This window comes from Anguilla anguilla, chromosome 3 (assembly GCF_013347855.1).
Source record: "Anguilla anguilla isolate fAngAng1 chromosome 3, fAngAng1.pri, whole genome shotgun sequence".
NCBI classification, from domain to species: Eukaryota; Metazoa; Chordata; class Actinopteri; order Anguilliformes; family Anguillidae; genus Anguilla; species Anguilla anguilla.
The window spans coordinates 53,829,486-53,856,973 of record NC_049203.1 but is presented as its reverse complement, the minus strand read 5'-3'; the positions used below and the strand labels follow the sequence as shown (position 1 = coordinate 53,856,973).

The 27,488-nt window shown below is 47.5% G+C and overlaps 2 protein-coding genes across 5 annotated transcripts; both read right to left on the bottom strand.

Annotated features, from left to right (window-relative positions):
• Positions 1 to 1,689: 1,689 nt before the first annotated feature.
• rhogd (ras homolog gene family, member Gd) lies at positions 1,690 to 8,953 on the bottom strand. Its single transcript, XM_035410829.1, has 2 exons — positions 8,890 to 8,953; positions 1,690 to 6,842 (listed from the first exon to the last, which is right to left on the bottom strand). Exon 2 carries the CDS (start codon positions 6,811 to 6,813, stop codon positions 6,238 to 6,240), a length of 576 nt encoding a protein of 191 aa, XP_035266720.1. The 5' UTR covers positions 6,814 to 6,842; positions 8,890 to 8,953; the 3' UTR covers positions 1,690 to 6,237.
• Positions 8,954 to 11,012: 2,059 nt separating this feature from the next.
• On the bottom strand, positions 11,013 to 26,510 carry fhdc2 (FH2 domain containing 2). 4 transcript variants are annotated; one of them, XM_035411760.1, is made up of 12 exons: positions 26,321 to 26,510; positions 23,164 to 23,712; positions 22,167 to 22,231; positions 18,931 to 19,033; positions 18,498 to 18,583; positions 16,654 to 16,754; positions 16,208 to 16,278; positions 15,869 to 15,976; positions 15,390 to 15,460; positions 15,043 to 15,160; positions 14,606 to 14,770; positions 11,013 to 14,126 (listed from the first exon to the last, which is right to left on the bottom strand). In XM_035411760.1, the coding sequence occupies exons 2-12, from the start codon at positions 23,584 to 23,586 to the stop codon at positions 12,384 to 12,386; spliced, it is 3,054 nt and encodes a 1,017-aa protein (XP_035267651.1). In that variant the 5' UTR covers positions 23,587 to 23,712; positions 26,321 to 26,510; the 3' UTR covers positions 11,013 to 12,383. The 4 variants fall into 4 exon arrangements, with proteins under 4 accessions (XP_035267651.1, XP_035267655.1, XP_035267653.1 ...); XM_035411764.1 differs by having other exon boundaries at positions 22,167 to 22,228; positions 26,321 to 26,509; XM_035411762.1 differs by lacking the exon at positions 26,321 to 26,510 and adding an exon at positions 24,279 to 24,895.
• Positions 26,511 to 27,488: the final 978 nt, after the last annotated feature.

Genomic DNA, 27,488 nt, shown 5'->3' with positions numbered 1-27,488 from the left:
GCGCACCCCCCCCTCGTGTTCATCAGAACACGTAGCGCACGCCAACGCTTTGTGCACATCCTCACGCAGCACTGAATCGGAGCAGGAGCCTTGTAATAAACGAGGGGTCAAAACAAACTTAACATCTCTGTGCGTCTGTTTCAAGAACCCCCTCGATATAATCAAAGCAGGGCTTCTTTTTTTTTTTTCTTTTACCGCAGCTCTAATGAAAACAAGACTGATATTAAAATTAAAGCAGAGAATCTCTCGTCCGCAATCGAAACAGCATTCAAAGGTCATACATATTTTTCAGCATTAGGTGTCCATCGATTTTTTTTTAAACTTTCTGGATTGATGAAAGTCATCTGGAGCCATCACTGTGAGCAATGACTCTTGGACTAACGCAGAATCGTGATTAGCAAGGGCAAAGATGCTGCAGCTTCATCCTAATTGCATGCAACAGTCTCTCTTTTGTACACAAAAATATAAAAAGGTGATCTTTTATCGCCACCTGGTGGTTCAAAGTGATAAAGAAGCATTTGAAGTGTGAAATGGACAGGTAACTTATTCGTTACAATTGTAAACACACAGACACACACAATTAAAATTTAAATATCCCATGTTTTTTTTGAGGGCAGTTAGACCTGAACTTTAAAACAACTGCTTTGAAGAGATTCAAACATTTAAACAAGCAGAGAAACAATAACAAGGTTCTGTAGAAATAAATATTGTTTTACTCCAAAGGTCAAAAGGTCATACGTAACACTGAAGGTGTGAACGTCAGTCCAAAGGGAACAGTGACTTCTTGTGCCAGATGCTAACCGGCTGGGCTGGACAAGTCCGCACAACACCCGCTACATTATTAATGAGGACGTCTGTGAGCGTAACTCCTCCAGGCTGTCTTCGCTGTCTAAAAATGGCAGGTCAGATTTCTCTTGAGAGCTGGATTTAATATAGGTATCATTATTAGTACACCTTAAGCTTATTGAAAGTGCTACGATGACCAGAGTTACTCCAATGTTAAAACGCAGGGCTTCGGAAAGGATGAAACAGGACCGTTCAACAAACTTCTGGAGCACAGCCATCAGGACTGAGACTGCACCCTGAATGTAGAACGTAACACACATCATCTCCTTTTGGGGCAAAACGCTCCGGCCCAGTGCGCTAACCGCTAACCTTTCCGCGGTGCGTCAGCTCAGTGAGCACCGAGCGCGGCGGGGCCTGCAGGTCGAGCCGCGCAGGCTCCCGGGCCCTTTGTAGTGGCTTGCTTGCGCGCGGGCGGAGCGGAAGCACGTTCTCGCGGCTGCTCGCTGGGGGGTTAGGGCGTTTGCTCTACCCCCGCCCACCGCGACAACGTGCCGGCAGGTTATGCAACCCGCGTCTGTTAAAGAGAAGCAACGGTTTGGATGAATCATTTTGAATCCCCGCTGAGTGGGCTCGTGCTCGTCAGGCCCGCAGAGCGGTGTTATGAGCGGGCTAAATCAACGCTTAGCCCCGACCCAGCCCGGACGCCAGTCAAGCGGTGTCAGCGTCCTACGCCGGCTAGGCTAAGCGTTCTCAGAGTTTCCATCCGATCTGAGCTGCTCAAACAGCCCAGTGAACGCTCACCTCTGAAACAGCGGAGGATGACGCACGCACGTTCACATTCTCAGAAACACCCGTTTTCCACCGCGACGCGAACCTAGGACAAACCCGGAGGCCAGCCCACGCTTCATTTGTCACAATTTTATTTAGCATAATTTAAAAATCATTTCCACTGTTAGTTCTTTTATACAAATATGTTTGTTATATATAAAAAATAAAAAAAAAAGACAAAACAATTCCTACAAATCAAGTTCCCAGTGTATAAATTTAGTACCACACACCATTGCGAGACGGGCACTGCTGGCTGCGGCTCCCAGTCCTCTGCTGAGTTCTGACAGCATGCCACAGTGACATCAGGGAAAAACAGAGAAACAAACCACCAGCTTGGTTAACCAACATTGGAACAGAGTTGACTTTGCACACCGGCACATGCAGATAATATGCTATTTTGTGGCAGGGCAGGCACGTCCACATATTTCAGCACCCTTAATCCAAATGTACCAAAAACACAGAGAAGCCCTGCTTACGGGCTCCCTAGCAGAAATGCACGTAATGTTCCCCCCACTCTGTCCCTTTGCATTACGTGATTTATGATACATCCCCAGCACCGTCTCAAATGCCTGTGAAGATTAAAAAGCACAGATCCGGAACAGCTGATAAAATACCATTAGGCGCAAGTTTACACTCGATCAGTTCCTGCTTCCTTGTTTTCGGGAAGCGGACGCGGCTTCATTCAGTCAACAACCGTGGCCTTTGAAACATTCCCCTAACCGACAGGCTGACTTAGCACACTTGTGCACTTCCGCCTGTGGCTATGGTTTCTGTAACATGACTGAAAAAAAAGCAAACCAAACCACCTTTCAAATTCGAGATGCGAGTGCACGACCTTAAACAGGTCTGTAAAGGCAAGCTGTCAGTCATCTGCAATCCATGTGACGGGCAAGGTAATAAAAAATAAAAAAAACCCCGACAATTTTAAATCTCAGTAAAGCGTGTTTATGTGTTGTCAATATTTGTCAGTTATAACGGGAGAGTCTTGTGAGCAGCTCCTATGGTCTTAAGGCGAATGCGGGCAGAAAAAAAGAATGTTGCGACAGAGGAAACGGTAGGGGGCGCCGACGAGGCTCGCGTGCTCAAACGCCCCGTCGTCGGGCGGCGGGCGCCGAGGGGTCGCCGCAGATCGGGCACGGTCGCGCTGCGGTCAGCACGCGGCTCAAGCCCAACGCCGCGAAAGCATCAGCAAACGCGGCGTTGGGAGAGATCGACGGACGTAACGCGCAGGTGAGGCCCAGTTAAAGGAGAAATGAGCACCTCAGGTTACTCTTTGGCTGTGCCTTGACAAATAAGGTCTGAAAATAAAAATAAAAACGAGCAGAAAAAAAAATATGAAAAGACATAAAGGCACTTCCAAAATGGCAGGCACTGGTGAAAGCAGACCTCTTAAAATGGTGCCGCAGGTCTGCTGATTACAACTGTCTGTAAGGGGCTGCCCTGAACTGCCTGATAGCAGGAACCTGCATTTTGTTTAATACAAGCCACCCTCAAAGGAGTAACAACCGTCTGACAACCTGAACATTTTAAAACACTCACGTGGTGACCACTTAAACTAAAGGAAAATACATAAAATAGTACAAGCGCTGCCATGATTTGAATCTGTAAATAACAGCACATCGATCACATGCGCCTGCTTAAAGAAGAACCGGACTAAAAGCAATAACAGGTCATAAGAACACAGTCTTAATGGGATTCAGGTGTGCAGCACGCATATCGATTAGGGACCGTATAAAAAAACAAAAACAAACGCTAACTGGCCAATCAGCAGGCTGGCAGGAGCAGAGGCAGGGAGGCTCTGGCTTCCGTGCAGCCTGGCATCGGGACAGCGAAACCTTCCCGGGGCGATCCGAGCGCCGCGTTCCGAATCAGGCAGTCGCGGCAGGTCGCACCGGACGGCCATCGATCCGGTACTTGCACGTGAAGTGGTTCACAGACGCGTCCGTCCTGGCGAGTGTGACGCAAACGTGGCTGGTGCTTAGGTGTGAACGGCTTACGGATCGAAGGGAAGACATATCTTAACGTATCAACTCTCCCGTTCGTTTTTTTATTAGCTTTTCTTTCTTTCCTTTTTTTTGGCTTTTTAAATTCGTAGATACATACATTCGATATTAAAACAGTCGAACCGGCAAGACACAAATAAAACACGAGAAGAAAAAAAAAGTAGAAAGTATCTGGCCTCGGTCTGCCGTAAAAGTTGACCACTAGAGGGCGTGGCGTCGTCGGACCGCGCGGCGGAGGGGGTGACACGCAGAGGCGCTCCGGGGAGTAAACAGAGTGCCGCTCCGCGCGCCCGCTAATCCGTCTGAGCCGCCCAAAGCCGGCGTCGCGCTCGCGGTGGCGCTCGGCGTCCTGACTCAGGCGGCCGGGCCGCGGGAGGGTAGTCGTTAAGACTTCGTGTCAACACCTGAGAGGACGCGCAGCCGCCCTTTGCAGCTGGGTGTCTTTCAGCTGGGCGGTTTCTGAGCCCGGGGCCGTTCTCAGCCAAGGAGGTTCCTGGACCTCTCTCTCAAATCCTGCTTACGGTGCAGTCAGAGTGGCTGTAAGGCCGTTCACCCCCTGCAGTTATGGATAATAACCAGACCAATGCAAGTCCGCCATATATAAACACCCCCTCCCCCACCTCACACACCCACACTCACACATACACAAAAGGTATCAACGCCATACTACAGCCAACAGGACTCAAAAGCTCTATCATTTTTGACACAGCGAATCACTTTCACGCAGGCGATGCCTGCCAGCCAACTGCTCTCACGCAGCAACCGCCTGGCGACCAATCGCCAGTCATGGTCCATTTAGCAGACTCACGCACTTCAACATTCGCCGATCCTCGGGGGGGGGGGGGGGGAAACGGAATGGGGGTTAAAAAGGACCATAAATTTTATGGAGCTACATAGTGTGTGAGGAAAGTAAACCGAGAACCTATTAAAAACAGGCACTGAAGGTGAACAGGAATCAACAGAGCCACTTAATGTTTAAAATTCACTGTACGGCAGAGTCCCTCCGACACAAACATCAATACGGTAAGCGGGCGCGAAGGCACAGAGAGTCCTGATGTGCGAAGAACAGTCATCAACCGGGAACCTCAAGGACCACGGAAAACAGAATGGATTTTCGCCCGTGGTTCATCGGCCCGAAAGATAAAAATCTGCAGCACAATCATGGCGGTTTAAAGGGAAAGATTCTGGCTGAGGCACTCTTAAGATTCCCCTTGGTGCAGTTCAACTGAAGCACACTGGGACACCCATTCCAGTCATAATTACTATTCTTTGTTGTTATAGGTCACTTTGGATACAAGGGGAAGGGGGTGGGGGGAAGCTTTGACATGAAGGAATTTTAAAAGTCAAGACATGTGACGTGACACTTAACATAAGTTAAGTTGCTTAACTGCGGAACACGTGGCTGCAGCACCTCAGGGCGGGGTCAGTCGTTTATCCAGGGCGGTACAGACGCTTGTTTGCTTTGCGGCTACCGGACACGTTATAGCAAACCCGGCCTTCTGCTGGGACAGTTAAAAAAAAGTGAAGAGGAGCTTGTGGCTTATTGGCTGGCTCGGTGGTGATGGGGAGGGGGGGGGGGGTGGAGTCAGGCTGATGTAATCCTGGCACTGTCCCGTTTGGCTGAGGGACACACAGGAAGTCCTGTTCCATGATCTGGTCAGCGAGGCGTCGTTGTGACAGGAGAAAAGGATTCGCTCCACGGGATGGGCTGACTCCCCCATTGAGGCGGTCAGGCTTTTTTGAAGTCGACGTGACCAGAGGGCCGATTCACAACTTTGGACACTTTTTCGGGGTCCAGCGGCTCCTCAGTGACCCCGGCCTTACTGCGGCCGGAGCGCAAAGGAGGCGCGCGGGACTTTAGGCCGCTCCCTGAAGGGGCTCTCGGACGCAGACGTCTTAAGGGGAGCCCTGTCGCTGAGCTAAGGCCACAGACCCGGTCCCTTGTGTCCCTTCCGTCTCCCCGTCTCCAAACGAGAGGCGCGGAGCAAGATGGCGGTAGGAGGTGGGTGGGGGGGGGTCAAAGGTGAGAGAGAGAGAGGAGCGACAGATCATCACTCCCATTCGGCACTTAACACCTGGTAGGCTCCACAGGAAATACAGGAAGTGATTTCTGTCAGGTGGGTTATTTAGATTTTTTTGGCAAATCATAAGCTGTTCATCTCATTTTGCATGCAGGGCCATTTTCTTGCATTTCTTAAATGCCACCTCCCTTTCACCTGGTTCAGTCCACAGCTATACAACGCAACAACCCTAAAAGATAAGGCTGAAGGAAAGGAGGACAGGGCAGGGAGGCTGTAAGTGGGTGGGGGGGGGGATGGGGCAATATAAAGGACTTGAACATAGCAGGGTGGTGCATAAGGAGAAGCCCCTCCGCTGTGGCATCTTTACTTTGGCTTTCAGTTTGGAAAAAAAAACCCCAGAAGAAAACAAATGAAGGACAATCGGGGGGGGGGGGGGGTGTTCGAAGGGGCAGAAAAAAAGCGAGCGAGAGAAGAGCTAAACGAAAGCGTATATGGCGGCGGCAGCGCGGAGGCGCCGGTAGCCGCGGGAACGGCGCCTCCGGCCCGGTGTCCGTGTCCCCGCGGGTGAGCGCGCTCCCTGTCCTCCCCCCGTCCCCGCACTATAAGAGCACGCACTTCTTGGGGTTCTTCTTGGCGGCGGGGTAGAGCACGGCGCGCACGGCCTCGGCGAACACCTCCCGCACGTTCTCCTGCAGCAGCGCCGAGCACTCCATGTACTTGACGGCGCCGATCTGCTTGGCCAGCGAGCTGCCCTGCTGCGGCGTGGTGGGGGCCAGGCCCTGCTCCTTCAGCTTCTTCACCGTCTCGCTGTCGGACCGCAGGTCCCGCTTGGTGCCCACCAGCAGGACGGGCACGCTGGGGCAGTGGTGCGACACCTCGGGGTGCCACTTGTGCCGCACGTTGGCGTGCGAGGAGGGGCTCCCGATGCTGAAGCAGATGATGAAGACGTTGGTCTGCGGGTAGGAGAGCGTGCGCAGCCGGTCGTACTCCTCCTGGCCCGCCGTGTCCCACAGGTTGAGGCTGACCGTGCGCCCGTCCACGCTCATCTGCGCGCTGTAGTTGTCGAAGACGGTGGGGATGTACTCTTCGGGGAAGGCGTTGGTCGTGTAGGAGATGAGCAGGCAGGTCTTGCCCACCGCCCCGTCCCCCACCACCACACACTTTATTGTCTGCATCCTTCCTGCATCCACACAGACAGCAGCACCTGGGGAGGACAGAGAGGGGAGGGGGGGGGGGGGGGTCAGCCTGTGGAAGCCAACAGCAAACAAAATGCCTGCAAACAGGCCGGCACAGTGCTCTTCAACAGGCCAGCACAGTGCTCTTCAATAGGCCAGCACATCAGTCTTTAATGAACCAGCACAGCGCTCTTTAATAGACCAGCGCAGTGCACTTCAATGGACCGGCACCGTTTCATTGGAAGGGACGAGTGTCATGTGCAATGACCTGGCATATGATGTTTAAGGACCTGACCTCGTAACCCAACGGCTGCATGTTCGATTCCCAGGTAGGACACTGCCGTTGAACCTTTGATGCAGGTACTTAACCTGCATTGCTGTATAAAATAATTACTTTGTAAAAAAAATTATAATAATAATAAATAAATAATAAAAACTATTTAAAAAGTTGCCCAAGTTGCTCAGGGGAACATGGATCATGGGAGAGACCTCGACTAGCCTCAGTAAAACTTCTGCTACAAATGAGCAGAATGATTTCCAATCCTTCACAGCTCTCCTCAATGGGCCACTAGGTGCTAAAGCTATTTTTAAGAGAACTTTCTAGACGGACTTGGTTTTTTTTAAGGAAATCACTTCAACTGGCAGTATACAGAGAAGAATCTCCAGGGGCCAGAGTTGACTATCACCATTCTAATGCACATGCAATTTCTCCAAAACAGAGTCAATTATTCATGGAAAACAGCAGTCATGTCTGACACATCATCTATAATTTACAGAAATCTTAAACGGGGCACATAAATTAGGGAACCACTAAACCCCGCAATAAACCCCTTTGACTTGTTTTCTTAACCAAGTTGTGCTATTTCCAATACACAAATATTATATTTGGATATAAAGTTTAGCAATTAAACCTTGCAACAACCAAATAACAACTTGTGTTTGTTACCAGGTTAATCATAACAGGACTACAACGTAGGAAGGTTTAATATTTATACGTGCAAAATTTCAGTCGTTTCAGCCAGTCACCTTAAGCAATGCTACTACCATTTTTTCAAGCCGTCACTGTCAGTAAGGTTTTGACAAGTTGTTAGTTTACTTACTAGTTGAGTCTTGCTCTTTCACACAAAGTTTACGCCTCAGCGTTCCCTTGTGTTAACGCTACAATATTACAAGTCCCGGGAAAGTCTAACAATGTAACAATGGATTTCTGAATTATTTTGATAACGGCAATCTACACTGCAGGGTTTAGAGCTACCTTTAGTTAAACGACCCTAAGATTAAAATTTGTGATAAATTACTTAAGCAATAAAGCTGGTTAGCTAACGTTCGTTAAGACCGAGGATTTATATTAGCTAACGTTAGCTGGCTGTCTAGCCAGAAAATTTCAGAAAATATGGACTTCAACAACACAAGAAAATGCCACCAGAGTTGTTTTTATTGTCGGTGTGTTAAGACAGCTAAATTAATGAGATTTTCGGCCAAGTAACATCAGCTGACTAGGTAGATAATATTTCGTATGAAACAGTTGTAGCGGTGTTACTGCCTATTTGGCTAACGTTAGCGAGCTAATCACAGCATTAGAGGCTCGGCGGGTTCACCAGCTTCTTTGAATAAACCGAAAGTTGCTATCTAACAATCTGGAAACGCCTTAGCTAGCAAACGTTAGCTAACGGTTACCGATTGTCGATTAACTGTAGCAAGTTGTTCAATTAACTAGTATCACTGTAACCAAAGCGAAATAGCTGGGTAACCTGACCTGATAGCTAGCGCTAGATAGCTAGCAAGCTAATATTTTGGAGACTAGTTAGCCAAGATAGCTAGCTAGTAAGCTTAGAAGCTGGCAAGCGCTAAGTAACGTTGCCTAGCTAGCGATCTCATAGGAAAATAGCTAACGTTACGTTGGCTAGCAAGCTAGGTGAAGTGATTTGTGATTTTAAAAGTTTCTTTTTTGAATGTATAACTCAGAGAGAAGTAAAACAGCACATAATACAAACTTCAGAAATCGACAGAAGTAAAAACACATTGCTACATAAAACATATAATATTAGCAAATAAAGTAAAGTTTAACTGTCTCACCGCCTCACTTGGGACTCGCGCTCTCTAGCTTCGTTCAGTCAGACCAGACAGAACCGCATCCGGGGAGCTGTCCCAAATAGTGACTACGCATGACTTGATGTGACGCAGAGAACTCTGGAAAATGTAGTATTTTTTTAAGCAGAGCGACTGGAAAGGACACAGTCAAAAAACTATGTGCAAGAAGAAAATGAATTGTTGACGGAATTTGTTGCACTCTGCGTGATTTAACTTCTGACAACCGCGGATAACATGATTATAACGACGATTTAAAAAGGTATGATAACGCAATAAGGAAGTGGTGCACAGAAATATAGTCTACCAGTAGAGGTTAATTGCATTTTTTAAGTTTCTATAAGTTCTTTATCGCTAGGATGGCCATATTTCCGATTTCAGTCGCGCGTTCTGCATGGTACCGCCAGGTGTCATTGTTGACCATAAAGTAAAGACTGAAGTTCGTCAAACAATCCAAAAATGACCAGTTTTACTACTTTTGAGACTGAGAACTGAGAAGCAAAAAGAAGTTCGTTTGGAAAGAGATACTTAAAAACTTACAATGTTTTCACTTTCTGTGCTTTATAACTAAATTGTGATTGATACAGAGGATAACATATAAGAAAGGTCAGGTAACCTAACTGTACAAGACATAAAGGTGGTTGAGACAGTCAAAATGGGAGTATCTGAGATTGGTTTTTGTGTAGCAAAGAAGATACTGCGTGATTAAGCAATGGAGATATGCATGACCTCCACGCAACAGTTTCTGAACATTAATTGCTATGCTGTGCCACTGCCCTTCTGCTGAGATTATACAGAATACCAGTCTCCAGGGTTCAGTTAACTGCTGTGAGAGTTCATCTGATTCTCAGGACCACAGACAGATGGGCATGTTCCATCCTGAAGGTGGTGATTTCCTCACATTCCACTCTGCCGCTCCTTTTGCAGGTGAGCTGAAACTGATAGCCCCTTCCCACACAGAAGCTTTCAATCAGTGTTCACATAAAAGGAAATGGTGGCTTTTGTTATCGAGGCGTGAAAAGTGATTTGCATACTTAACACACAGCCAGAAACTTTCCAGCGTCACCCACACACATGCGGATGCTTGTACATACGCACCCAGCGACCTATAACCAAAGACACTTGAAAACAAAGAGGCTCCAGTTTATTGCTTTTCCCAAGAGTTCTGGCGTCACTCCGGCCCATAAAGAAAACTTTCCCACTGAGACCCTACCACCCCCTCCCCCTCCCTCTATTCTGTGAAGGGATTCTCTGGGATGCTTCTAGTGTCTCCATGACAACCTCTGCGGCCTAGGGGTGCCACTGTCAGAAGATAGAAGAAAGAGAGAGACCTTTGAGTGGAGTTGAGGAACAGGGGGTTGTGGGTAGTCAGAGGAGGAAATGGCCCAGGGAGGAAGTCTCAGGGTCTTGAAAACGAGCCAGCCTCCCTCTCTAAACAAACACTTTGAAAAGTTGTCATGCTGCAGTTGATGTATGTGTGTGTGTGTGTGCTGCCAGCCCAGTTGGGAAGCAATTGTGTAGGTCATGGGCTTGTTCAATAGTAGAGTGCACCAGCAGTCATTGACAGAAGTATGCCAGTTGAGCATTGTGACATAGCGTTTTACCCTTACATGTACCACGTGCCATTTAGTGGATACGTTTTCTCCAGTATTTAATGGGGCAATTTACTTATGAAAGCTACCAATGGCACATTATAGATTTTCTTCTAGGGCCAAAGGAAAAAGCTAATTTGGGTTTCCCACTCCCTTAAGGAGCATTAAGGGGGCCTGGGTCATGTGAAACAAATGTAGTTTCTCTGCGTACCACCTCCATTTACTCTGAGTAAATGCTATCACTGCATTACTTACCAACAAGAAATCCATATGCAATATGAAAGCTCTTTGACCTTAAAATGCTGTATATTTACACTACTTGCATATTAGCTGGATTTATGCTAATACTACAGCCTACAACCCGTAAGTATATAATCAAATTCACATTCTCTGCAATGCTGTTACCACAGTTGAATGTCAACAGTTATGATCATTTTACAAGGCACTTTTGTCAATGTCAGATTCAAGTGTTAAATGAAATATCTTGGTGTAACAAAGGGAACATGCCACATTAGCAGAATGATTGCGATGACCATCTTTATTTTACTTTCTCTTATGTACAAATGTCTGTAATACAAAAATTACACCAGGTAATAATCATTTATTCTGTTAAATTATTTTTTCTTTTTTCAGCAAAAACAATAACAAAACATATCCCACATATAATAATGCAATACATACACCCAGCACCAATCCCTCTTCAGTTTCTAAAGTGCACCAGGAAGAGAAGGTCCCGCGCTGAGAGAGTCTGAGTGTGGTCAGTTCTGTACCTAGTGCTGGGCTGGACCATTAAAGAACGTGTGTGTGTGTTTGCAAAAAATAATAATAATACATGAAGTTTAATGTTCTGACCTTTGAAATGACATTCACATCAAACCAATTGTGCTGAATAAATGCAATTAATTTTCTGTTCTGTCAAAATTCTCATGAGTTGAATGGGTTAGGGCTAAAGACTTTTTAGCCTTTCTTCATGCAGGAAAATCTAGGGCATGAACCTGAAGATGTAGATGGAATGGAACAGTCCTAGAGTATATGGCAAGACAGGAAGAGGTAAAGATAAGACTGGGGCTAAAGCAGGAACTTGGAAAAATTAGAACTGCTCCCCATAACTTACACATGCAGCAAGAGCTAAACCAACAGCCACCTGAACATGTGAGGTCACATTGTACTATCTGCCCTTAGACTTCAGAACATAATCTGATGAAAATCAAGTACTTTGGAAGGCTAGCAAACACGTATAGGCAGAGGAGAATGATGTCAATACACATGCTAGCTTTTAAGTGTTGTACTTCTTTGAGACACCAAAAGCAAATGAATAAGGTCCGATACACAGTGGGGGTAATGCATTTCAGGTATATGCCTGGAGGTATACTGAGGGATTCCCCCAGAGGTGCCCCATTACCTGCACAGGGCCCCCTAGTGGCTGGAGGTAGTAGTAGCTGGACAAGATAGTGCAGTATCCCAACAGTCACATTTTTCCCATATACATAACAGAGGCACTTGGCATGAGAAAGTACAGTGACTCTATTCACAAATCTAAGCAGATGGCAGTAGATAGGGCTAACAATAAAGTCAGTTGCCCCCTCCGCCCCTGTGATTCTGGTGTTCCTCACTTTCACTTGGGAATACAGAGAGGGGGGCGCTCATAGTTCCTGACAATGACGGATGCAGGAGTTCAATATCAGGTGAAGGTTTCTGGAGATGGCACTGGGGGAGGCACAGAAGAAGTGCAGACCTCAAGGAAATGCATTGCCCATCTCTTCAAGCTCAGTTTAAAAGACTGCATGCATACCCAGATACATATAGTTTCCTGTGGATGTATGCACATAAATATATATACATGATATATATACATGTACTTTTACATATATATATATTGGTGTTCACGGTTCACCTCCACATAGGCTGAGAGGCAGACTGGGAGGCAGGCTGAGAGGCAGGCTGAGAGGCAGGACGGGACACCTTGGGCCCAGGCAGTCTTGTCCCTGGGCTCTTGGGCTTGCTGGACTCACAGTTCTTGGCAGTTTTCATAGCTGCAGCAGTGATAACGGCTTTGCGAATGGTCTTAGCGGTGCTGGAGGAGGGGTTCTGAACCGAGCGGGGCGGGGAGGGGGTGTGGGACTCGGAGTTAGGGGCAAGGCGCTTGGTCACACGCAGGGGGGAGCCCCTGACGAACCCACCCGGGACGGCCCCCCCCGCCTTGTCCTTCTCGGGCTTGGTCCTCTCCGGAAGGCCCCGGCCAGGCTTTCCCACCGGATCGGGCGCGACCCGCACTTTGTCCCGCGCGCTGGCGGCCCGTTTGAGTTCGGGCTGGACGGCGGACGGCCGGACGGGCGCGGCCGAGCGCACGGAGGCGCTGCGAGGGGGGGGCAGTCGGGACAGGCGCGCGGGAGGCCCGTCGTCGGCGAGCGCCGACTCCGCCTTGCTGCGGACCCTGGGCACGCCAGGGTTGCCAGGAGACCCCAGTCGTGGCGCCAGGCCCCTTCGCGGTCCCCGGGCCGGGTCCTTGCCGTTGCGGCCGTCGTCCCTGTTCTGGGGGGACTTCGCTCCGTCTCGCTCGTCCGCCTCCCTCTCCTTCCTCCACTTGGAGCAGTGGCTGGGCGCGGGCCGGGGGATGGGTGTGGTCATGCTCTCGTAGGAGCGCAGGCCCCGCACCAGGGTGTGGCACTCCAGAGTCTCGCCCACGCGGGGGTACATCTGATCGCCCCCCCGGCTGGGCGGGTCTGCGTCCTGCGCCAGCAGCGGGACGGGCTCCGGTACCATCGATTCGGGCTGCATGTCCACCTCGGCGGGGCAGGCCGCTCCCAGGCTCCCCTGCTGCCTCAGCACCCTCTCGGACACCAGGCGCAGCAGCCGGGCGCTCTCCACGGACGGCTCGTCGGCCGTCGGATCGCCGCCCTGGGCAACCATCGCTGACGTGCTCTCCGACGGGCTGGGAGCAGGGCCCCAGGCTCTGTGCGCGCTATCAAATGGCAGCTCCGGTGCAGTATCAGCAGAACGCTCCTCTTTCTCAAGCCTGGTGTTTACAGGGAGCTCCTCGCTGCTCAGCCCATGCATCCGGTGCGTAGAGTCGCTGGGTGGGTCTTGTCGGCTGGGTGTGGCGTTTGTAATGAGGTTCGGTAAGCTCGGAAGGGCAACAGTGGTCAGCTCCTGTTGGCTCTGCATTGCGTTAGTGCTCAGTTCCTGTCTGCTGTGTAGAGAATCAGTGTTCAGTACTTGTTTGCTGTGTGTAGTGTCAGGGTACAGTCCTTGTTTGCTGTCCACGGTATCAGTGTTAACGCCTTGTCTGCTGTGTGCAACATTAGCATCCAGTCCTTGCTTGCCGTGTGCAGTGTCCCTGTTCAGCTCCTGCTTAATGCACGCAGTCTCAGCTAGTCCCGGCTGGCTGGGGGAGGTGTCGGAGTTGAGCCGCCCGGAGGCGCTGAACTGGTGCGAGGTCCTCCGGGCCTCATGGTGGCGCAGGCTGCGGCGCTGCCAGGTGTAGCTGAGGCTCTTCTCCAGGGTGCGCTCCAGGTCGTCCTGGCCCTGCCCGAGCCCCAGCTCTGCGCAGGCCGCGATGGAACGGCGCCTCTCTGCGCTCTCCCTCTGTCGCTCCGCCCGCCGCTGCTCCTGCAGCTCACGTTCTGCGTTCTCCTGAGGGGCAGAGACAGAAAGAGGTCAAGGGTCAAAGGTCACTGGAGAGCCACACAGCAGGTCACACAAACTACTGCATTACTGAATGAGCACCACATTTTTATTTAGAAATCCTCATTACTTGAATGGTAAATTTAATTGTGAACCTATTAGGATTGATACAGCAGCAATGATTTTGTTGTGCAATTTTATGCAAGTTCATTTGAAGAAAAACAGTACTTGCAAGTCAACAGTCAAACAACTGATGTATAAAACCTTAAACCTTAAACACATTAAATGTATAGAATGCACTCAATACAGACAGAATGCACTGATGCTGTTATGACAGAAAAATGCTATTTTAGTATAAGATACTTTTATAAATGTAGTCAGTGATAGATAAGGACAAACATGACATGCATGACATATGAATGCACATATGTACTGCACATGTACTGTACGCACACGTGCACACACACACACACACACACTATTCCCACCTGGACAGCTCTCTGAAAGCGATGACAGAAAGAGTAGAAGATGCGGCAGGCCTCCTCGAGCTTAAACATGGTTTCATCCTCACAGAAGAACTCCACCAGGGCCTGGCTGGCCTTCTGCAAAGCCTCCACCTCGGCCTCCACCTCCCCCAACCTCCCCTCTGCACACTGCAGACAGATGGAAACAGATGGTTCCATGATGCAGTGAAACCTGCAATCTGTCTAAAATCTCAAAGGGTAATCCTGCAATGGTCTGGCTTTAGCATTTCAAACACCTCAAATACATTCATCAATTCATAAAAAATCAGCACTGCTTTTCATTTAAAAGGAACAATTTGAAAGAGTCCCATTTATCAGTTTCTCCCTCAGACAGGAGAGGGATACGTCTCCTCCCCGACTCAGTGCTGCCCCCATGAGGTGGTGCAGATAGGGACACAAACCTCCAGGAAAGTCCGCATCTGCTGCTGGATCTCAACTTCTGTCTGAATGTTGGCACGCAGCGCCTCAACCCTGATCCGTAACCGTGAGAGATCCTCCTGCACAGATTCTTCAGACTGCCTGCACAGGTGTAGGGGGATGCGAAGAACTGAGGTTTTTACACTATACTGGAATCCATACTGTATGACACTGGGATCAGTATAATATCAAACTGCTTTTTCATATCTGCACTTCTTTCACCACACACTGTCCCCCCCATGGCAGTTACACTGCCCGTGAGCAAGGTGGCGCTCACGCTGACTATCAGAGCAGGACTAAACTTGTTTTAATGAATCAGGGCAGTACTGACCTGGAGGCTGGACCCACATGGCTCAGTTGACTGGAGAAAGATAATAAGCTTGGGTTCTTCTTCACTGCCTCCTAGGGACAGACACAAACCGGGAGAATTGGTTTTGCAACTAACATTTATCCTGTCGGGTTACTGTGATCACACTTGTATCAAATTACATGGAGAGGTGCACGTCTGGCTTAATTTATTTCAGTCTATGTTCTGCTCCAGGCCACTTTGCTTGTCAAGACTAGTTTTTTCCTCTTTTCAAATGATACAATGTCTCTGCTTTATTCGTATACAGAGAAAAAAAACAACAATCCTAAAATAAAAAATTTCATTTATTTAAAATGTATTTTTTAAATCAACTTAATATTCACTATGCTAAAATTGCATACATGTTGCTTGATAATCAGCAAAAAGCACATTACATCATGTATTAGCATGGCAATTTTGTACCCCCACAGTTCCTACAGATGTACAAATGTAGCAGCTCTTACCATGGCCACAAAGTGTAGCAGATTCATGCCTGGCTTGTTGGCTTTGGTGTCGGCAAGTTTGAGCAGTGAGGCAATGCGGAAGCCAGCTGCATTCCCAGCATATCCTCCCTGCGGGTCACCAGGTACAGGTCAGATAGTGTATATACAGGTGCGCACACAGGCATGTACAGTACATGCACACATTCATATTCACACATACACACACACATACATGCACGTTTGTGCACGTGCACACACACAGAAATGATGGCTCTCCATCTTCATTCTCCAGTCTGTAGAGGCCTACTGCCTCTTGCAGTGAAACCCCAGACTGAGCTAGCGCCGCTGTGGGACACTCACAGCGTTCATGTAGTTCCCGGCCCTCAGAACCAGGTGGAGGATGGAGTGCAGCTCTTGACAGTTTAGCAGCTCTGAGGAGGGAGAGGGAGAAGGAGAGAGACCAATCAATTATGCGTTTGTGACTGCATGGAAAGTTTTCCTACACCTGAAATAATTTCTATTGTAGGTGACAGCCGGGAGCGAGAGGAAGAGAGCGAGGTGGAAAAATAGAGATAACACTGGTTCTTTTCCCCCCGGCACCAATTACACTGACAGTACATCTTACACCTCCCATGACTGCGTATTCATTTCATGTATATAAATCTCAGACAGAGCTGTCAAAACGAAGTAAAATTAGTGTGGATATATGCTTTTATCTTCTTCCAAACGACTTGCTGGAAGCCAGGTTGGCGACCTGCTGTAGCTCCTCCCCACCAAACACCCTACCCCCCCCTACTGAAACTCACCTCTGGCCGCCTCCCCCAGACATCGGGCCGCCACACACAGAGAGGTCACGGCAGGGTCAAACTCCTGCTGCAAGATCATGGCATCCAGGCGCAGCCGAAAACTAAAGGAAAGGAGCAGACAACAGCACAGTTCATATTCCCAAGAGAGCAAAGGGGTGCCAGACATTTGAGTGGGGCACTTCAGCTTAAATGATGCTGTTCGAATGTGCCCAAGTGTGGGGAAAAGCAATTAAAAGTAAATTAAGGTCAATATATTACTCCAATCGGCTGAAAGGGTTGTTGAGTGTCGTCAGTGCTTTGGCAACAGATTTTATTGGTGCGGCCAACAATTCCAGAAAAACAAAGGCCTAAAAAGAGGAAGACGGCAGAGGAGAGACAAAAGACGGGGTTTTTCCAGAGGGAGGGGGAAGTGCAACACCACTCCTGTCTGGATGGGTGCATTCATCCCTCCAGCCAGAGTCGCACAGCTCACACGATTATGTGGTGAGTCTATGGGCTGGCCTGCTCGGCCAGTGAATGGATTCTACCATGGTAGCATAGACGTCTCCCAGTGACAAGCCAGAAACCACACCAAGCTGGGTGACACAGAAAGGAAGCATGCGTAGCTGGGCGGTTTATAAAAGACCGATGACGACAATGCAAAGCCACTACTTTTTTAAACCCTGTAAAAATGGCCCATTGGTATGGAAGGCCCATAAGACAAAGCTGGAAGCAAGGAGGGGAGATGGGGAGAAACGCGTGATTGAAAGAGGAGATGTTACATTGATGTCAGCAAGGAGGAGGTGCTGATTAACTCAGCGAAGCAGAGAAGGAAAGAGAGAGGAGAACAAAGTGGCCAAAACTCATAAGGGACTTCATACATGCCAAAGGGAACAGGAAATCATTGTTTTCTATGAGAGAACAAAAGACTAGGTGTGACGAGCTTCCGTCTCTGTGCCTGGCCAGCTCAGTAGTGCTGCTCAGTACAGTGGTCACTGGGGGCATCTTCTGAGCTCAGGATTTATGAGGGGGAAATGGTAATGAGGTCAGAGCGAGTCAGACCCGGTTAGACCGCAGAGGGCGGGGTTACTGATAACTCAGTCACTGATAAAAGAAAAAAAAAAACCCAAACACGTCACCAACAAGGTTATGGTCAGCTAAGAAAGGTTGCATTTACGTTTTTGCATCCATCAGACACACTTATCCAGAGTGAATAACAGATTACAGATTTTGTTCCATACAATCCAATTAAACAGCCAAATATTTACTGAAGGAAACCAGGTTAAACACCTTGCTCCAGGGTACATTTCAACTGGGAACTAAATGTTTGAGTTGCAAACCTAGTTCTGTAACCATTTTACTACACTGCCACCTACAGGTTTGATACAGGCTTGAAATTTGACTGGAAGCATAAACAGCTCCTATGCCACTTCAACACAAAAACCTTGCTGTTTCCTGGCCACCCTGACTACATCACACAACGTAACATAAAGGACACTGCTGTCCCTGTGTCACAACCTCCAGCCACAAGCCTGAGAGGCGTGTGTGTGTGTAAAGCTGGAGAATACGGGATGCTTTAGCACAGCTGCTGAATACAGACTCACTGTAGGCATTAGCACCATCCTTTCTCATGCATTCAATCATCGCACCCTATCAGTACAGGCTGAGCACATCTGACATACATGCCAGGAACCGCTCTTCACAGGAACCATAGGCTAGTGTTCCCACTTTGAGGGAAAAGGCAAACTGCATACGTGTTTGAGTAGAGTGGTGCATTTACATGGTGATGGTGTAGTGCGGCGGTTTTGACTGGTGTGTCAGTGGCGCGAGACGCATGAAGGACTGGGGTTCAGTGTAGGACTCACCTGGGTACTTCCACCAGCAGAACCATGAAGAGATCAGGCTCTCCAAGGCGGCTGCGGTCCCCATTGAACAACCGCAGCTTCTTCTCCTGCACAGAACATACGCGTGCAGACAAACAAACAGAGATGTCAAACCTATATCCAACATGCAGACAAACATAGAGGTTTTACCGCACATTTGAAGTTAATAATCCCGATATCCATCACAAGGTTATTTTCTTCATAATTCGTAAAATGTGCATTGCATGTGTATGCCGTAATGGACCATAAATGGGAGTTTCCTGTTTAAAACACGATGACTTATCTTTGGCCAGACTAATGTGCAACAGACTTTCCCCTCGGGGGGACGGATTGGTAACGTCTGATCACAGCTCTGCGGTTTGCACCGACCGGGGCTACAGATGGCCAGATGGGACAGAAAGAGCGGGGGGAGTACCTCTTCGCTGTCGGGCAGAAGTTTGCAGAGCTCGCTCAGTTTCTCGGCCCCGTACCTCTCCCCGGCCCCCTGCCTGATGTCCTGCACAACCTCGCTGGCCGCGCTGCGGAAACAAGGCAACACCCCACACTTGCATGACATCATCCTTCATTCAGCGCAACCAAGGCTTCACGCGGTCTCTGGTGCCGTCTCACAGCCCGGATTTAAACCACAACCCAACAAGTACAGCAATACAGACCCACTGAATATTGGGATTTCTGCAACTCTGATTATTTACACCCCTATACAAATTTCTGATTTTTTCATATGGTTGTGTGCTGTCTGTTTAATGCACTCTGTTCCTCACTAACAAAGCAAGCAGTGCTGCAAAGCTTCAGAAGGCACAGCATATGAACTATTCAACATGACTGTGGCCTCTCATGGGTAACTCCTTAGTTTCCTCCATTTTGGTCTCATCTGAGGGCCTGTCTCTCTCATTACATTACATATTACATTAAAGGCATTTGGCAGACGCTCTTATCCAGAGCGACATACAACAAAGTGTATAACCATAACCAGGAACAAGTATGACGAAAACCCTAGAGAGAAGTACCGGTCCAAGTGCAGGGAACAACCGCATAGTTCAACTTGGACCCTGAAGGTTAAACTGATTAACACTAACACAACGAGAACGGCAACAACGCAGTCTATGGAAAAAAATACAAGCAGTAGTTAAGACAGTTAATGCACCTAAGTCATCTACGAAACAGCTGCCTAGTTACAACCCTAAGCTTACAGTCATTTACAGGGGGGTAGGGAGGGATGGGGAGAGGTGCAGCCTGAAGAGGTGAGTCTTCAGTCGTTGCTTGAAATGGGTCAGTGTCTCAGCTGTTCTGACCTCCACGGGGAGGTCATTCCACCATCGTGGGGCCAGAACAGACAGGAGACGTGTTCTGGAAGTGCAGGTGCGAAGAGGGGGAGGTGCCAGGCGTCCTGAGGTAGCAGAACGGAGGGATCTGGCTGGCAAGTAGGGTTTGAATATCTTGTGGAGGTATGCTGGGGCTGATCCCTTGACTGCCTGGTATGCTAGGACCAATGTTTTAAATTTGATGCGAGCTATAACAGGCAGCCAGTGGAGGGTAGTGAGCAGGGGAGTGGAGGGTAGTGAGCAGGGGTGTGTGCTCACACTGTGTGCCTCTCTCTGGTCACAGCGGTCAGAGCACGGACAAACTGCAGCCTTTATCACCCCACCCCAGCCCCCTTATCTGCCACAGGGCAGGCCCGGGGCGCCATGCTGGCGACGCGGAGGGACGGAAGGACACTGCGCAAACACGCCAGTCTCCCGGCTGGCTGCAAGTCCGGACGTACGCGGCTCACGAATATAATGTATCGTATGACCCGTACAGCCGCAGAAGGGCTTTCTGGGAGAGAAAGTGAGAATGCGGCGGCCGCGCCAAATGCCAAACACCTACTCAATCAGTCTCTCCTCCTACACGCGCAGTCTCCGTTTACACCCCCCCCTTCCATTCTGTGAGCCATTTGATCTCCACTCCTCTATTCAGCTTCTGTCCTTCCATTGCCCTCAATCTACCCACGATGCACTTCTCTCCCTTAGACAGACAGTCTGGCTCTCCAGGTAAAGAAAACAAGGGGCAAGCGTGAACAAACACAGGTGCCGCGGTTTTTATGTCAGTATCCTATTTTTATCTTCACATAAATGAAGCCGCACAACGCCACACACTAAGGGTCACGGAAGGATTAAATTAAAGGTGACCGGATTCCCCGGAGGACTGTGCACATACTGCAGTGAGAAACTACAACAATGGCAATCAGAAAACCCACTGAAATATGGCACCACTGACATTTTTCAGAATAAGTTTGGCTATGTGAAAAGGGGCTGAAATATGGGCTGTCCTGGGGAACACGGGATGACTGGTTACCTTCTAGTAGTTTTATCCACCATCACTTGTGTATGACAATAAGCACTGTTTAGTACAGAAAAGTAGCTGGTAGAATCTGGTCCACATGAGCTCCACCAGGTTCCATGAAAAGATCTCACATTGGGCCCCAACACTCCAGAAAATCTCATGCATTCATATTTTTTCAGGGCCCCTGCCAGTCAGGGCCCTTGGAATCATCCTAACTCTCCCCCCCACCTCTAATAGTGCTCCTGTACATGAGAAGTATTCATGAAAGATGCTGAAGTGGCAGTATACTGTGCATCTGACCACAACATTTTTCTCAGAGCCTTGGCATGTTTTGAAGTACTCTGTCACACATTTAGTTTTCTCTCTAACATGCAGAGCAATGACGGAAGCAATGCAGTAAAACAACAACAAGATTTGTTTTGGTGTACAGTAGCAATTCTGAATTTCCACCACAAGAGGAAATACAGTACAAGTTCTGACAGACAGTCATGGTAATTTTGGGGGAAAGTGCTCTTCAGCTGAAGTGCATGTGCACACAAACACACACACAGTGCATGTGCGGGCACAACAGCAAACCAGCTTTGCAAAGAGTTTAGCTAATTACCAAACACCTTCTAAAACACAAAAACAAACACTGATGTTTGCACACTTAATTAGCAACATTCACAGGCAAAACGCACGTGTTTACTTGTCAGAAATGCAAGGAAAATTTGTTTTTTGCCAGAATGACACAGGCAATTGTACGATACACACAGATTGTAAGATATAATAGAAAGCTTTTCACCCCCTGTACAGGATTCTAAGACACCTTTGAAAAAAGCGCAAAATTTTAATGAAGCCCTCCGACTTACTTAAGACACAGACAAAAGGAGAGGCGCTTCCTGTGGCCTTCTCCACGGGGGGCCACTCAGTACTAAAAAAGGGTTTAAGGTTCAAAGCAGGTGTCACCTCCGACCTCCTCGATGGCCATCAACCCCTCTGACCCAGCTGCTCACACAGGATGTCGGGACTATTCAAAACCGTCTGCCCCTTTCCCTGTCTTCACACCTACCGCCGACCCCCGCTTGGGCCACCCTGCCACCAGCAACGCCCCTCCCCCAATCCCCGCCCTTACCCCCCATTTCAAATGTTTACAACTCAAGCACTATTAGAGGGCCATGACCCGACGCATGAATGTTTTCTCTTCGAGACTATGAGGGATAAATTCAATAATAAACTGCCATTTTAGCTGCCAAAAGGAGGACCAGCTTTAGTCCATGCAAGTCTTTACTCCAAGTTTTAACTCTGCCAAAGAACTGAAGATGGTGGACATGAGAAAATGGCTCTTACCTCTTGAACTGTCGCAGAAATATCCCCACATTCATGCTTCGTTTGGCATCCAAAAGGGACACCTGCTGACAGACAGACGAGATGAGTCAGACTAGTCAAAAGCCAAGACTAGTTTTACAGGCAAGGCACCAGTAAGGCTGACATTCTGATATTGATCAGAAACAGACAGAAACACACAAAAAGCTAATGATATTCCATAAAGGAAAGAAATGCAGTGGCAATCACACAACCATATTCTAGGGTAGCATAATAACACTTCATTCATTAACATGAGTTCTCATCACAAAAATGCCCCATGTAAGCTAATAAAATAAGGCACATAACCAAACCTTTCTCTAAACGGCCAAAATATGTCAAAGGTTTTATTATCAGGCAGACAGAGTTGTTTCTGCATAACACCCGGCCAAGGGGTGGTTTTAGGCCAATAAACTCTTAATGGAGTCTACGTGCTATACATGCACCAGTATGCATATACACCATCATGCAATGATCTCAGTCTTTTCCCGAGGAGGAAATAACACTGCCAAAACATGGCAGTTTGAGACCTTCCAGACCTTTCTAGAAGCAGGTCAGTGCCCTGAGGGGAACCTGCCTGTTGATGGGATCCTAACTTGCTTCTTGTAAATCCTGGAATGGCTGAAGCAGTGCACACTAGGAGCACCATTTCTATCCCTTCTATGCCACGCTTGGTGTATGGATTTCTGTACTCCAGTGGACTCACTTTTCCCTGTTGTACATGGAGGGTCCCAAGGCCCTTAATTTCCAAGCAGAAAAGCTTCAGACTACTGTGCCAAACATTTGGCCAACTCCCATCCCTCCCCAAACCATGTTCTTTCTCCTCAAGTCCTGAAGAAACCCCTAAAGAAACACCTTATTTCTGCTCTCCAAGCAGTCAAAATACAAACTTACTTAAAATTTCAGACTCACAGGAGTACCACAAAGGCATACCTGTTTAAAGCCACATCCTCTGAAATGTGACATTGGCCAGCCTGCTCACCTTGTCGGCACTGGGGTCCTGGGGCGACCCGCAGCGTATGAGGCTGCGTCTGAAGCTGGGCACTTTGTCCGCGGGCTGCGTCTCCTTCTGGCTGAAGAGCTCGTCCAGCGAGCGCAGGTCGATGGCGAAGTCTTCGGCGATGGCCACCCCGCTCCACACGCTCCTCCGCCCCTCCACGCGCTCTTTGGGGATCCGCTCCCAGTTGAGGTTGCGCAGCCGGGAGCGGCGGGCGGAATCCCGGCGGTTCAGGGGGGTGAAAGCCGGTGGAGGCGGCGGGGGCGGTGGGGGAGGGGGGAGCGGAGGCGGCGGGACGGGGAGGGTGTCCATGGAGGTCACTTCCGCCGTGGAGCTGAAGGAGTTGCCCGGCGGTGCTCCATGAAAGGCCTGAGGCTCCTTGGTGGCCACACTGAGAGTAATCAGCATGGAGGCCGACGGGCGTGGCTACTCCCCGCCCTCCTGCTTACTGCACAGCTTCCTGCACAGCCTCTTCCACTCCGTGTTCAGCACAGTCCTCACACAGGCACAGCCTTCTGACAGCCACTATGAACTCTGCACAGGAAGGCAACAGGGATTTCAACACCTAGCAAATGGTATTTTTATGAGAAAATATTTTTGGGTAATCACATTTCATTGTTAATACATAAATATCAATGTGTGTGATTCAGAAATGATCCTGTACATGTCTCCTGTTGTGACAGTCTCAGACCACGTGATACCAGTAAAGTACTAAAATTATTTGCATTCTTCCAGACCCCTGATGCAAAATCATTGTATGAAGATTTCAAACAAACATGATTTTTTTATTATCAAAGTCAACGTTAAATTCAAATCCTCTGTGTCCTTTAAAGTAAAGGTCAGTGAACCCTTTTGTGGTTTACCAATACCTCTAGCACACACACGTTAATTAACAAGCAGACAGCGCCACAGAAGGCACACACGCTCCAACAGCTGGCAGCTCTTGGCCTGTAATTAGTCCCTCACGTTAGAATGCCTGTCCCGTGTGTGTATCCCTCGCAGCTAATTCAAAAACCGTTTAAAGTTCAAATTCTCAAAGTTAAACCCTTGATTTAACTCTCAGAAGCTGCTCATGATGCCGAGAGAGGCGGTGGATTTACGCATATACGACAGCAAGCGCGGCACTTCGGCGCGGTCCTCTCCTGCCCTCCTTTATGAACGGCTTGTTTGGTCCCACCCCGTTTACATTACATTACACTCTACGTTTCACTCCAGCTCCACGGCACAACCGAACGTCCACTCCCCTCTTTCTTGCTTGCCTTTTAATTATATACAATGAACTTCGCAATGAGAGAAAACAGCAGGGAAAATACGTTTCGAGCAAACTTCCCATGGTTTTACTATCTTAAATTGTCGGGCACTGCTTTAAAACAGCTGGGAATATAGCTGCATGAGAGTTCGGGAATGCATAAACTGCCCCGTATTTAAGTTTATCTGGCCTTTAAAGCAATCAGTCACCACCGCCTCACGCCTCTGGAGTGAAACTTTCCACTCTGATTCCAAGGAATAAAAACGTAGATCAATCGCCTCTCCTGCTGAACTCTCCAGTACCCACACCGCGTTAAATTGGGCGTTTCGGGCACGTTGGGACAGAAACAGCAGAGATGTAGTTTACTTATCTGTGCTATGGGTTCTACGCGTGTTCTCGGCCCAAACACGCCGAAATTCTGCAATTTACGGATAATGTTTCTCTTTTTAACGTTCGCCAGAATTCACCTGACTCATTCAGTTTGTTTTATTGCTCTTTACATGTAAGGATGGCGCATAAACCCAATTCATAAAACGATAAGATAGCATATCAAAATAAGTACACATGCAAAATTCCCCACAGGACAGTCATAGTAAGACGGTTATACCCTGTGGTGTTTATGTGCGAACCGATGGATGGTGGGGACTTCATTGACAGGTCAATAACACCTGAATCTGGTCGAGACCGTACAATGGAACTATTTCCCGACAAATGATAGAAACGTAATCCTACAGTAACACGACGGAAAACGCTCGAGACAAGAGTCAATGAGTAATGCCTGCACATAAAGCCAATTCTGTGGACGTGCAGTGGGCGGACTGTACTTTATTATTATTATTACTATTATTTAATTACAAGCCGTGACTCATGAACATCCCGAACTTATTTCAAAACGTCCATTAACTTTGCAAGTCAGGGCAATCACGGAGATTTTCACAATTCCCATTAGACCGTTTCCCATTAAAGACTGAGTGTCAAGAAACAATGCTGTCTTTTTTACCGACAGATCTTTCTACAGTTCATCTTTTGTGTGGTCCTACATTGCAGAACAATCATGTGTTAAACGCAGAACATAGGAAAACTTATACGATAGTGAAAATATAATAAGAATCTAATAAACTCAAAAGGCAGCCTGACCAGGGGCCACTGACTTCAAATATTTAGGCTATAGCTACTCTTGGCAGCGATGTACCTGCGAGGTAGGCTACTTCAATCCGTATCTGGGCTGTTTTATCAGTCTCAGATAAACGATTCCCTCGGGCACCACACAGGGGCGCTACAAACACTCACAGTTTGCTAAACCGAGCGGCACATAAATTAAGATTAAAGTTAAAAACAGAACGGTAATTGAATTTAAGTTTTATCTCAGCTGTAAAATACAATGTGCACTCACTGCTATATGTAACTTAGACGGTTTCGATGACGTATTGTTCAGGTCATTTAATGGTCAAGGACGAGATGGGTACTCATATTGCTGTAATTCTGATTCAAATCAAATCCTTCACCTTGGTTGCTATAGCCGAACGTGAGTAAATCTGTTGTGTTGGTGCAAGCGTCTGTAGTCAATATCGCTCCAGTACAATGCAGTACAAATCAAAATGCATTCAGGTTATTAATCACAATATGCTTCATAGTAGCCAAATAAAGAACGAAGCCTTGGCTATCTATATAACAAAACAAAAAACTGAACAAAACAAACTAGAACTCACAGCTGGCCACTCACTAACTCTTCATTGTGGTCCATGTCAGCTGTAAGTGCTCAAATATGTTAACAGCGCATCTCAGTTCAACGTTTACCTACTCCAGTTAAAAGTTTGGTAAATGCTTGTACAGACCTTGGTCAGACCTTATATTCAAGCAATCATGTTTTAATTAAAACAAATCCATACTTACAATGCGTTCCTGAGCGATGTACACGATTCCCGCAATGTTATTCCACTATCTTGCTGGCAACATACCATTATTTACCATCCCTTTACGTTCATGCAGTCCTTGCTCCAGGTTGCTTCTCTCACACTTCCAGACGCATTCTGCCGCTCAGTGTAGTTAGTTTCGAACTTCAGCAACGCCACCTAGAAGAGCGCTTGCGCGCATACACGCCTCAATGAAAGTGGGGGTGTTCACTGTTGCGGCCAAGCTGGATCTTGACAATATCGTTGTTGCCAATGCTTTGTCTCATAGAAGAAACAGCACTTTAGTCGGTGAAACTATGATTTCGTTTTATTAAAAAAAAGTTTCTGACATTGCTTATGCACATGGCTAAATTGTATGAATTAAAACACGTCTCCTCAATTGGACATCGATCAATCCAAATAATATTAACTTATAATAATCTATAACACATTGTCTATTAATTTAGACGTGTTATGCTAAGAATCATTTATTTTGCATTGGATTGAATGGTATGCCTTGACATACATGGAACTCAACAAGCATGTAAATTCAGAGACTCTGATTACTGAATTCTTACACTTTTGTTAATGGCAATGGTCCGTGATAAATTATATTACGTATTACATTACATGCATTTAGCAGAGTGACATACAATGAGATGGAACATCTAGTTTCTTATGAGAGCAACAGTGCCAGATCTGGTTGGCTACAAACATTCCCAAATCATTGAGTCAAACTACAATATCAATGAAACACTCAATGTAAGTAAACTTATGCCAGCCTTGAAACATAAATCCAATCAGATTCATATAGCTATTACCGATATTAAGCCACAAAGCATGCTATTACAATCCTATAATAATTACTTGTGCAAAAATGTGGTGATGAGGTGAAAATAAAAAGGGAGCCATAGATGGAGACTGAATTAGAGGGTCTCAAATACTTCAATTGATATACTTTAAATTTTCTGTACTGACTATACCCTTTTCAACACCAGTAAATTTATACAGATTATTTTCACTAATATTAAGAAGAACATTCTTTTTTCATTCAGTTGTACATTTGATTTGTAATCTTTTTTGTTTGTTTGTTTTTTTGGTTGAAAATTCACAGGAACCCGCTGAAGTGTTTTCAGACTTTACTGGCATCTAATGAGTTAAAGTATTTC

Bases quoted from the DNA above. Each gene is read 5' to 3' on its own strand.
- rhogd (XM_035410829.1), bottom strand. From the start codon at position 6,813: ATGCAGACAATAAAGTGTGTGGTGGTGGGGGACGGGGCGGTGGGCAAG.
- fhdc2 (XM_035411760.1), bottom strand. From the start codon at position 23,586: ATGCTGATTACTCTCAGTGTGGCCACCAAGGAGCCTCAGGCCTTTCAT. The intron at 15,161-15,389 runs GTCAGTACTGCC...ACACCTGTGCAG, and splicing joins CATGTGGGTCCAGCCTCCAG to GCAGTCTGAAGAATCTGTGC. The intron at 14,771-15,042 runs GTTTGTGTCCCT...ATCTGTCTGCAG, and splicing joins AGATGCGGACTTTCCTGGAG to TGTGCAGAGGGGAGGTTGGG.